The following is a 12,724-nucleotide window of genomic DNA, read 5'->3' as shown; positions in this document are numbered from 1 at the left end:
CTGTGATACACCTCTGAAGATACCAGCCACAGATGCAGGTGAAACATTAGGAACAAGATCTACTAGACCACAGCCAAGCAGCCCAGAAAACCCACAACAACCAATATTGACAATGATGCTGTTTGGGGTGGGTGGGTGGATGGGTGGGAAATCTACCCTGAAACAGCATAACTTTCAATGTTGTTTAAACTAGAGAGTCCAGAGTCTCTCTTTAAGGTGGATTTAAAAGGAGAATCTGGGCTCTCTAGTTTAAACAACATTGAAAGTGATGCTGTTTCAGGGTAGATTCTCCACTTCAAAAAATAGCATCACTTTCAATGTTGTTTAAACTAGGGAGCCCTGGGTGTGTTCAGATTTGTGTGTTGAGGCATGTTCTATAATGTGATGGTGACTTTGAGATGACCTGGTACAAAAAAATGTTGTTTGGTCGTGGTGGGGGTGGGACGCTGCCCATATTGGGGTGTGTGTGCAAAACTCAGATTTTGTCCCAGGCTCCATTTTCCCTAGCTACGCCACTGCTTTGGACTCCCTGAACCAAACCTCACCAAACTTGGGGGTGGGGGGTAGCACAAGGACAGTCTCCTGATGATACGCTGAAATTGTGGTGCCGCTATCCTAAAAACTGCGCCCCCTGCAGGCCAAAAATGGAAAACCACTAAAAATACCCAAAAACGAACCCTGCATTTTGATGCCCCCCACAAGGTGGTGCCCTGGGCAGCTGCCCACCTTGCCCAATGGGCATTACGCCCCTGTTGCTGGTTACTAGGATCTGTGCCCCTGGGTGCCTGCTTCAGCCAGTCCAATTCAGTGCACACCAAAATACATGGAAAGACACTGGGGGGGGGGGGGCTGAATGTGATGGGTTCAATTGTTGGAGAACTAACTGTTCATCCTTATGATGAATAGCAGCAGTGGCGTAGGAGGTTAAGAGCTCATGTATCTATTCTTGAGGAACCGGGTTTGATTCCCAGCTCTGCCACCTGAGCTGTGGAGGCTTATCTGGGGAAATCAGATTAGCCTGTATACTCCCACACACGCCAGCTGGGTGACCTTGGGCTAGTCACAGCTTCTCGGAGATCTCACAGCCCCACTTACCTCACAGGGTGTTTGTTGTGAGGGGGGAAGGGCAATGAGATTGTAAGCCCCTTTGAGTCTCTTTCAGGAGAGAAAGGGGGGATATAAATCCAAACTCTTCTTCTTCTTCTTATCTTCTTCAAGATTGTTCCTAAGAGGCAAAGAAGCAGCTATAAGGATTCCGGTCTGTACAGATCACACACTGTTCAGATCATCTCCCTCATTTCCCATCTCCTCCTCCTCCTCCTCCTCCTCCTCCTCCTCCTCCTCCTCCTCCTCCTCCTCCTCCTCCTCTTCATCTTCGTCTTCGTCCTCGTCCTTTTTGCAGCCTGCTTTTTAAATGACGAAAACTTTTCTGTTCCTCACAAGTTTTTCTGAAAGAACACACAGAAATGGTAACCTCCCCAGCTGTTTTGCAAAGCAGAATTTGGGATCCCTCCATGTGACTTCTTGCCACCATTTTACCCCTCCTGATGCAGGCCTTGTCCTTCCCTGGCGCTGGCTGGCCGTGGCCGGGGAGGTGCCGGTCCTCCTCATGATCATCCTGCTGTGCTTCATGCCTGACTCGCCACGATTCCTGATCTCCAAGAGGAAGGACGATGAAGCCCTGAGCGCCTTGACCTGGCTGCGGGGGCAGGACACTGATTACCAGTGGGAGTACGAACAGATCAAAGACAGCGTGAAGGAGCAGGTAGGCTGTGCTGGGGCCTGGTGGGGAATGACAGGGAGGGACAGGAGCTCTCATTACTAGTAGTGGCAGTTAAAGGCAGGCAGTCTCAAGGACGTAGGTAAGGGGGGTTTCTCAGGTAACCCCCCTCATTGCATGTCAGAAGCTCTGCCCCCATTTGTGTTTTTTTGTATTTTTAATGGTTTTTGGCCTGCAGGGGAGCAGTTTTTAGGCTAGCTGCACCAAAATTTCAGAGATTTGTTGGGAGACTCCCCTGATGACACCACCCAGGTTTGGTGAGGTTTGGTTCAGGGGGTCCAAAGTTATGGATCTTCAAAAGTGTAATCCCCATCTACTATTAGCTCCCATTGGAAACAGCCTGCCTTTGGGAGTCCATAACTTTGGACCCCCTGAACCAAACTCCACCAAACCTGGTGGTATCTTCAGGAGAGTCTCCTGAAGATACCCTGAAATTTTGGTGCTGCTTGCTTAACAATTGCACACCTGACAGCAGGCACACCCCAAATTCCCCCAGATTCTCCTTTTAAATCCCCCCTCTTCAACATGGATTTAAAGGGAGAATCTGAAGTCCCCAGTTTAAACATTGAAAGTGATGCTGTTTCAGGGCGGGGCTTGGGTAGGCATGGCCCCCAGGACCCCTCCCATAAAAATCTATATCTATGTCACTGGGCAGTCTAAAGCAACATTTCATAAACAGATTAAGACTGGAAGCATGCTCTAAAAGTGTGACTTCCAAAATGTGTAAAAGTAACCTGCCTCTAGTTTGTGCATGCTTCCTGGCCTGGAGACAAGTCCAGATCAGTGACTCCCACAAAGATGCAACAGATATCCTCCTTGCAGTTCACCTAGTTAAGTTGCACTTCCATGTTGTGGTTGATTGAATATTCCAGTCAAAGCAATGACCCATCTCCCCTGCCAGGTAATTGGAGCAAGGCAGGGCTTGAGCCACTGTAGACTGCTTCTTTGTGGGGAGGGGTTGCTTGGGATCCCAATAACAGTTAGTTATTCAGTTAACTGGTTGATTCAATTAACTATTGATTGCAACACACTCACATACTCCAGCCCGTAGTCTGGCAATGTCTGGACAAAAGATAAGAAAGCCAGGTCGAGGCTTGCAAACCAGTCTGTGTTTTACAGATCCGGTTAGAAAAAGCTTGTTGTGTTAAAGCTGAGGCTTCAAAAGCCAAAAAGCTGAAAAATCTTCCAGGATCTGTCCCATGTGACCCCCTCCCTGCCCTCCTGCCTTCCAAATTCAATCCTGGCTCCTCCTCCAGGTCCTGTTTGCTGCTGTATCCCAGCCTCCTAATGCGGGACATTCCTGGGACATTCCTGCTTGAACACATTGAGGGATGACTTCTGTTGTGTTCCTGCCTGGGAATTAAAATCCCCTGAATGCCCCATCAATCAGTCAACCAAAGAAGACTTTCTGGTGGGTAGAGCGGCTTTTCAGTGACAGCCCTCCCCCATCCCCCCCACACGCACTTTATGGAACAACCTGGCATTTGTGCCTGCCCCCTCCCCCCATCCCTCTGCCTCTTTTGGTGGCAGCTGAAGATGGTTTTATTTAGAACAGTTTTCACTGAAGTCTACTGGTGGGCCTGAATTGTGACTTTAAATGTATTTATTTTGTGTTTGTTTTTATCTGTGTAATAAACCGCCTCAAGCTCTACAATAGAAGAAAGGCAGCTAATAAATGTTTTAAATAATTAATTAAAATTGTGTCGTGGTTATAGAGTGTTGAATTCTGCTGTTGGCAACACAAGTTGGAATTTCCACTCTGCAGCTGGGGGAATTGATTTCTGAGGTCTGACCATTAGATGTGATTCTGGGTCCCCAGGCCCCACAGGGGGGTTGGCAACCCCATCCTTTCTTAGAGCAGCTAGTTCCCTTCAAGAATGCGGGTGTGTGTGTGTGTGTGTGTGTGTGTGTGTGTGTGTGTGTGTGTGTGTGTGTGTGCATGAAAGTCTGTGCCATGAAGCTTGAAAGTGTACCAGATGTGTGAGCTGTCTTTCCCTTGCCCCTTCTAGAGCAAACCAATCACTTGGGCTGAGCTGAAAACCCCCTACATCTACAAGCCAGTGGGCATTACTTTGCTGATGCGGTTCTTGCAGCAGCTCTCCGGCATCACCCCCATCCTCGTGTACCTGCAGCTGATCTTTGACAGTACGGCAGTTATTCTGGTAAGCAGTCTCTTTGCCACCCCCCGCCCCCTGCCTTTCAGAGCTCCTCAGGGCTGGCCACAGAATCCTTCCAACCTGGGAGCTGTCAGAATTTGTCGACCCCTGCAATGGTCAGAAACTGGTTTATTGACAGGACATCACAAACAGCGTGTGAGCCAGGTTTTGCTGGAACTGCAGCATTTCTTGGTTAATTGCTCTTTCTCAAACATCCTTCCAGCCCAGCCCTCAGGATCCCAGCAGGGTGAAATCTCTACAGGCTTTCTCAAGCAATGCAAAGTCTCCAAGGACAAACCAGACATAAGGCAGGTGCTGGCTGGCCCAAAGAATGCAAGCCCAAAGCAGAAGAAAACAAGCCACCCGCTCCCACCCTGCCTTGTAGTCTCGTGGCAAGAACCAGGAAAGAGCCAAAACTTTTGACATGGTCTTGACAGGGGTTCGCCCCGGCTCTTCAAGCAGCCCTGCTGGAAGCTGAGCCCAGCAGTCGCTCTGTGCCGGCCATGTCACAAGGGCCACTTGGGTTCACACACATCCACCCAGCACCACAGTGGAAGAGAAAGGGCTGGCCCTCACTCCAGAGCTGTGGGGGCCAGACGTCCCCTGCTGTCCCAAGTGGCCATGATCGTTCTCCCAGGAAATTCCTCCCTTCATAGCACCTCCCTCCCCCTCTTTCTGCTCCCTCCTCACACACCCCATTTCCTGTGGGCCCTCTCCTCACCCATAGCTGCAACTAAACACATGCTGAGCATCTTCTTATTCGGATGACAAAAATCAAAGTATAGTTCCATGACTACCAGCCATCCCATCCGTTAAAAATAAAAAGGTAACTTCAATCAGCTGGGAGAGCTGGAGGTTTATGCCGGTGTTTCCTGAATTTGGGACACCCAAGTTGCAGAAATGGAAGGGCCTGCCTTTTTTCTGAACCAGCTCCCAGTTAAACCTTCTTGCAGATGGAGGACAGCCCAATTCCTTTGCGCACAATGCAGCCCCCCCCCCCCTCACATACTCCCGGCTGCCCTGTCAGCTAGAGCTCAGGAATAGGACCACATGCTCCAGACCCTATCAGAATTTCTAGGAGGGTGTTAGGTCTCAGACCATGAACCAATAAACAAACTCTGGATGCTTGATCAGAAGTGTTTATTGAAGGCAGCAAGTCCTTAGCTTTAGACAGCCAGTTCTAAGGGAATAGGCTGTTATATCCCCACTCAACCCCCCCCCTCCTGCTTTCCCTGCAAAAGTGTGAAAAGACTTGTTTTCTGGAGGCATAGGTGCCTCACAGCTGCAGGAGAGAAAGATATGCCACCTGCTAAGCCTTCCCTGTTGTCTGAGGCTGGGAGGCTTCTCAGGGTCACTCCTAGTTATCTATGAGCCGGATGTCAAGCAGTAAAAATCAGAGAGACACAGGAAGGAAAGGAAGAGCCCCTTCTGCATACCAATCAGTGTGCGTATCAATCAGCCAGCATCAGAAGAGATACATTTGAATACAGAGTGCTATTCAAGCTTTGGTTCTGGCAAAGGGCATCTAAGGGATCCCTGTAGTGATATTGCTTCCCCCATGTTGGCTGAGAGAAGGGGGGAGTCGTTGCTGTACAAGCCCCGAGTGAGGGAGCCATCCTTGTTCCAGGCCTTCTCGCAAACAGCTGATCTGCCCTGGCCTTCAGTAGGGCGAGTCCTAATTAGTGGCTGCAACAAGCAGGGCCCACTTTCCTTTGCTTCCTGTACTGAATGAGGGACGGCCCCAGTGGCGTATGGCCAAGCGGGTGGGGGTGGGGCATGATGCACCGGGCACATGCGGGGCTGTGGCGGGGGCACAGGATACAGGCATGCCCTGGGCGCAGTCCCCCTCGCTCCACCCCTGGACGGCTCCCTGCGCCTTGGGTAGATAGGAGCACTTTCACTATTCAAAAGGACGCAGATGGGGTCTTGGAGAGTGGGGAGCATCTGACAGCCTTTTGTGGTCTGAAAGAGGCGGGGTATCAGTTAGGAGCCAGAAGAGGCCTTTGTGGCTGCCGTGCTCAGGGCATTCCGGGAGACATGGCGATGTCCTGATCGAGATACACACCAAGATCCAACATCATTATATTTAGGCTTACCATATGTCCCATTTGGCCAGAACAGTCCCTATTTGAACAGTCCTGGTCCTGTCGCGGTCACCAGAACAGCATGCTGCCATAGCCACCCCCACCCCTTCTCCTGCCCCACCAGGCGCCAAGAGCCGTCTGCTGCCATGTCTCTCGCTGCCCCTGCCAGGCACCACAGCCAATTGACCGGCAGTCAGCTGCCCAGCCTGCCTTCTTCCTCCCTAAAGATGCAGAGAGAGGGCGCAAGGTGCCAACGGGGGTGGAGACAAGGACCTCCTGGCCAATCCTATGCCCTCTTGTCCTCCTGGCCCATCAGGAGCTGGTCCTGTGAGGCCCGCGTGGTTTCTTTGCTGCTGGTTTGGGTGGGAGAGCCACACAATGCACAGGCCAGCAAGTAACACCTGGTCAATCCACTTTCCCCAGCTGCGCCATTGAGGAACTGCAGTCTATCTGGCCACCTCCTTTCCCCTCCAGGCTTCCCCACCCTCTCCTCCCTTCTCAGACTTGTTCACCCCCGCCCTGCTCCGCCCCCTTCATTACAATAATCTCTCCTCTTGATCCACGTTGCAATTTTCCCAAGAATGAAAGGCGGGGTTTGTTTCACAAGGCCTTCCTGGGAACCTACTTTCTCTCCCTGTAGATGTTGGGTTGGATTTCCCCCACTTCCCACCAAAATACCACTTGACAGCAATTTCCACCCCCACCACCATTCAAAAAGATGCAAAACTCTGTGCAAGCTTTTGCATTCTCCAGAAATCTTCAGCAGACACAATATTTTTCAAGAAGTGTCTATGGGTTTCCTGCCCAGATCTCTAGGACTTTGTGTCTCCATGGTGCATCGGATGTCCAGGAGATTTTGTATCAATAAAACATTGCCCTGTTTATCTTCCACTAATGTTTTACCTAGTGCATCCCCTCAGCAACAAGGGGCTGTAAAATAACCCTACATGGAGACCCTGGAGAACTTTCCCCAGAAATCTAAAACTGAACTCCAGTTTTGTCAGCATAGCGACTGCTGCATTGTCATTCCACTTTGTTTATTTTTAATAATTTGTATTAATTTTCTCAATATAGTTATACACAGAATAAGAAAATAGTAAAGAAAGAAAAAGAAAATAGTAACCACAAAAGATTAACCATAAAACCAAAACACAGCAATGGATCTTAATATTCTAACATATAGATATGTAAACATGATACCATTTTGAGAGAGCCTTCTAACTTTTTTTCCCATCTAACATTCTAATCTTGGCTGATTTCATTAACATCAATTATATCCATCAATTTAACAAGTACTTATAACCTTAACTGTTAACATATTTACATTATTGATTCAACCTCATAATGAAAAAATGCTTCCCATTTCTCATCTCAGACCTTGACTTTCTGTTTACAAGATTTGTCAATTTCGCCATTGTAACATATTTCTGTATTTGGACAACTTTCAGTCTTCCAACTAGATGCTTTCCCCCAATCAATCAATCAATCAATCAATCAATCAATCAATCAATCAATCAATCAATCAAGTTAGTTAGTTAGTTAGTTAGTTAGTTAGTTAGTTAGTTAGTTAGTTAGATTGGATTTTATAGACCGCCTTATTCCCAAAGGGCTCTAGGCGGTTTATTATCACTCTGGTAGCTGTTAACAAATACATAGTTCATTAAGTTTCTTTGGAAAGTTCTCAGGAAGAATACTGAGGAGCAGCAAAAGGGAATTTAGTCTTGAGTATTTTTTTTGCATATTCTCATGTTCTTCCACCCAATACTTTAAAATTCTTTTTCAAGTCCACCACATGTGAAAGAAAGATCCAACTTCTTTGTGATATTTCCAGCAAAGACCGTTACTATTTTTGCTCATTTGCACAATATCTTTGGTAGTCATATACCCTGTAAGACATTTTTATACCAGTTCTCTTTTAATGTTTGACATGTGGTAAATTGAATATTTTTGGACCATAATGTCTCCCATTGTTGGAAATTTTGATCCATTCTACCTTGCACTTGGTCTGTTTCTGTTCCATATTTAAGCAGGATTTTATATCCTTCCCAACAAATGTTTTCTGTGGTGTAATCTCTTTTTCAATTTCTGTCATGTCTCTTAATTTTTTAATTTTAATTTAAAAAATTCATTTATACCCCACTCTATCTCTGTAGGGCTCAGGGCGAGTCACAGCATAAAATCATTATACAATCTCTAAAACACTTAAAATATAAATAACAATACAATTTAAAACAATAAACATTTCAGTTTAAACTTCTCTCTGATTTTAATTCCCTTCTGAGTCTGGACATTAATTGAAAGTATATCAGCCATTATATTTGTTGAAGCAGCAGATTTACTCGGAGTAGACCACCTTGCAATGCAGGATGCAGTGTAGACAAGAACTGACAGACACACAGTCACCAGTGCAGTTCTATTTATTGCTCTCTACTGAGAAAGTGCTCCGCCAGACCACAGGTGTTTTCAGGCACAGATCTTCACTCTGTTGTCTGTGCTATCTATATACAAAAGTGGTATCAATCAGGTGCCCTCACCTTGTCAGGTTTTGCACATGGTACATGTTGTGTACTCAGTCCTGATTTGCACACGGCACCTGCTAGAAGGAGGGTCCAGCTGTCATTTAGATTGTGCTCATCTAAACACATGTTCTGACACCCCTTCCAAAATCGGTATGACGGTATTTACATATTTACAACATTGACAGACACCACATTTAGCTGTTCACACAGTAGCTCATATTTTTCTTTTGCAGTAGATTTTGTTAAGGCATCAGCCACATTCAGTTTAGAATCCACATATTGCAGTTTAATGAACCCACTCTGTACCAGTTCACGTACACGTTCATACTTGACACCTATATATTTTGTCATTGCTTCATCCTGTCTTTCCACGACTTGATGTTCCCTTCCCTATTAATAAGTTCTTTATAGAGTATGTTCTCATTCTTCCTTCTTGTCTCTCTGTCTACTGAGCTTCCACACGAGATCTGTATTGTCCTTCCGTGTTGAAGGGCCCTGTGTGGTTCATCAGATCTCAAAGACACATTTGTTGTGCAGTCCAGAACAGAATTATGCCTTTCTGTGCTCACTCACTTCAAGGGACATAGAAGGGGTGTGATTTTGTCTAGGATGACACTGTTGGTTGTATATTTACATGAACACACCCAAAGCTGCTGTATTTTGAGTCAGTCTTTCACATCATATACAACCTGATCTTTCAGCTGGAAATGATGGGGATTGAATGCAGGATCTTCTGTGCGTAAAGCAAATACTCTACCACTGAGTCAGAGGTTGCTAAGTCCACAAGGTTGCTAATTGGGAGTGCCAGTGAGTGGGGGTAGGGGGAGTGAGGAGGGATGGCTGCAGCTCCCCTCTGTGCAAAGTAGGGGAAGGGCTGGGTGTGCATCTGCTGGGTTCTTTCTCTCTTTTTATCTTTCTCACCTCTCTCTCCTCCTACCCCCTTCTCTTTTCTTCTTCATGCCCTTGGTAGAAAATTCCTGACAGGTCAATTCTAGGCAGAATTGCACCCCATTGATTTCAAATGGTGTAGTTCTGCTTCGGATGGCAGTGTGGGTGACCATAACCCAGTCAGTCACGCTCTCAGTTTTGCTTACCTCATAGGGGTGTTGTGAAGATAAAAGCAGTAAAGGAAATCCTCATACAATGCTCTGAACTCTTGGCAGGAAGAAGACTTAAAAACTAGTAGACAGAATTGCACCCTTGAATTCAGTGGACTTAGAAGGATGTACCTCTGCTTAGGAAGACACTTAAGAGCCAGTCTGGTACAGTGGTTATATCAGAATCTGCAGAGCAAATCTCAAAAGCAAAACTGAGACAGATCCATCTTATTGGGTGGTATGCTGATGCTAGTAAATACAAAAGAGAGAAAGGTTCTTATCTCTCAAGAGCTTCTAATGCTTCCATATTAAGTTGCACTGTCTGGCACTTTACACAGCTGTTAAAGCTGCAGGATCCTTGCCCTCCTTTGTTTCAGATTAAGAACATCAGAAAGAGCCGGCTGGATCAGACCAGAGTCCATCTAGTCCAGCTCTCTGCTACTCGCAGTGGCCCACCAGGAGCCTTTGGGAGCTCACATGCAGGATGTGAAAGCAATGGCCTTCTGCTGCTGCTGCTCCTCCTGAGCACCTGGTCTGCTAAGGCATTTGCAATCTCAGATCAAGGAGGATCAAGATTGGTACCCATAGATCGACTTCTCCTCCATAAATCTGTCCAAGCCCCTTTTAAAGCTATCCAGGTTAGTGGCCATCACCACCTCCTGTGGCAGCATATTCCAAACACCAATCACGGATTGTGTGAAGAAGTGTTTCCTTTTATTAGTCCTAATTCCGCCCCCCCCCCCCCAGCATTTTCAATGTATGCCTACTGCTTCTAGTATTGTGAGAAAGAGAGAAAAATTTCTCTCTGTCAACATTTTCTACCCCATGCATAATTTTATAGACTTCAATCATATCCCCCCTCAGTCATCTCCTCTCCAAACTAAAGAGTCCCAAACGCTGCAGCCTCTCCTCATAAGGAAGGTGCTCTAATCCTTCAATCATCCTCGTTGCCCTTCTCTGCCCTTTTTCTATCTCTTCGATATCCTTTTTGAGATGTGGCGACCAGAACTGAACACAGTACTCCAAGTGCGGTCGCACCACTGGTTTATATAAGGGCATGACAATCTTTGCAGTCTTATTATCAATTCGTTTCCTAATTATCCCCAGCATAGAGTTTGCCTTTCTCACAGCTGCCATGCATTGAGTCGACATTCCCATGGAACTATCAACTAAGACGCCTAAATCCCTTTCCTGGTCTGTGACTGATAGCACTGACCCCTGTAGCGTGTATGTGAAGTTTGGATTTTTTGCCCCTATGTTCATCACTTTACATTTTGCTACATTGAACTGCATTTGCCATTTCTTAGCCCATTCACCTGATTTATCAAGGTCCGCTTGGAGCTCTTCGCAATCCTTTGAGGTTCTTACCACCTTGCATGCCACCCCTCCCTCCCCTTCCCCTCCCTCCTCTAGGGTGGGTGGGCCATATCCAGATGCCGGGCCCCCTCCATTCCCTCCCTTGCATGCCACCCCTCCGTCCCCTTTCATGCCACCCCTCCCTCACTCACTCCCCTACAACATGTTGCCCCTCACTCACTCCCCTACAACAAGAACAAAAAACAACAACACTTCCCTGCAAATAAAAAGGTTAGCAAGAATGTTCACACCTATGCTCTTCTCTTACTTGGACCTTTCCATATGATATACTAATTAATATGTGTAAGATTTTTTCAAAAGTCCTCTCCCCTCCCTTGCATGCCTCCCCTCCCCCTGCTAGGGTGGGTGGGCCATGTCAATATGCCAGGCCCCCTCCCTCCCCTCCCTTGCATGCCACCCCTGCCTAACCCTGCCAGTTTAAAGTTCACTTTCTGCTCACAGAAGGGTTAGGGACAGAGGCATCATGTATGGTTCTGTCGTCAGCCTTTCCGCACAGGCCAATTAAACTGGGATAAACCTGGTAAAAAACCTGGGTTGGGGGAAATTTTGCATGGATCCCGATCCTAATGCGGATCTGCTCCGCGTTTCCCCAACCCGGGTTTCTTGACTATCGCATTATGTGCAATTCTTTTGTTTTAATGTGGCTTGCAGCCACAACAGAGCGAAATGGCCGTGGCTGTGAGCCGTGTTAGAACAAGAGAATTGCACATGATGCGATTCTCAACAACCCCTCCCCCAGCTCCCATCTGCAGAGCCATGCAGGGGAAACAGGCTGTCTCATGGCCCAGGGGGTCGGTCCTGCCTGCCTGCAAAGCAAAAAGCGCCTTCATGCAAAAGCGCACATTCCGGCCAACACGCTGGCCGTCCATGGGACAGCCAGCTGCGTGAAGGGGCCAGGGCGAGGGTGAGTTCATGTAACCCGCCTTCCACTTCTTTTATTGGCTCATGTAGAAAGGACCCTCCCCAGCGCCATCCCCAAATCTCCAAGTTTCCCAAGCTCGATCTGAAAAACTTATTCTCACCCACCCCTCCACCCCCATCTCCTGCCAGAGGCCCAGGCACACACCCTTGGAGTGACTGAGCGGGGCAAGGCTCTGAGAAGCCAAGGATCCCTGAGGAAAGCGGGGGCCTGCCTAAAGCAGGAGTGGCCGTTTGCAACTGAAAATGGCCAAAGGAAGCAGCCAGACTGTGGAGTTGCTGCCTGGGGCCAGGACTTCAGAGGAGAGAAGCAGTTTGTGGGGTCCCGCTGTTGCAAAGGGGAGAAGTGGCTGTCAGACGTGTTCCAGGGGCTTCCTTCTCAGTCCGCTCACAAAAGACTATTTCAAAAGACCATGCATCACTCCCCTTTCCTCTTCTCATCATCAAGCCAAGGGGGGAGGATACTCTGCTGCCGTTCAATTTGGCTTTGGCTTTCCTTTTCATAGGCACCACAGTATGATGCTGTGCTCGTGGGGGCCGTACGCTTAGTGTCGGTGATTGTTGCTGCGTCCTCAATGGATAAAGCTGGGAGGAAGATTCTCCTCTACATCTCAGGTACCGCCATTGTCCATTCACTCCCCTCCCATGCACACTTTTGCAACCCACCTTCAGACAACAGAGACTAGTTCCCTGGAGAAAATGGCATCTTTGAAGCGTGGATCCTGCTGAGGTCCTCCTCTCCCCGAACCCCTTGGCTCCACCCTAAAATCTCAAGTCTTTCCCAGTCTGGCTT

General features: G+C 47.7%; 1 protein-coding gene across 2 annotated transcripts in view; it reads left to right on the top strand.

The window, feature by feature from the left end:
- The window catches only part of SLC2A6 (solute carrier family 2 member 6), a 43,519-nt gene that overhangs the window by 16,041 nt on the left and 14,754 nt on the right, over positions 1-12,724 (top strand). For both annotated transcript variants that reach the window (XM_048513258.1, XM_048513257.1), the window contains 3 exons: positions 1,554-1,765; positions 3,790-3,942; positions 12,438-12,546. In XM_048513258.1, the coding sequence (XP_048369215.1) occupies positions 1,554-1,765; positions 3,790-3,942; positions 12,438-12,546 (474 nt within the window). The remainder of the gene's footprint in view (positions 1-1,553; positions 1,766-3,789; positions 3,943-12,437; positions 12,547-12,724) is intronic.

This window comes from Sphaerodactylus townsendi, linkage group LG12 (assembly GCF_021028975.2).
Source record: "Sphaerodactylus townsendi isolate TG3544 linkage group LG12, MPM_Stown_v2.3, whole genome shotgun sequence".
Classification (NCBI taxonomy): Eukaryota; Metazoa; Chordata; class Lepidosauria; order Squamata; family Sphaerodactylidae; genus Sphaerodactylus; species Sphaerodactylus townsendi.
Note: the sequence above shows the minus strand (reverse complement) of the source record. Positions and strands in the feature narration are given on the sequence as shown.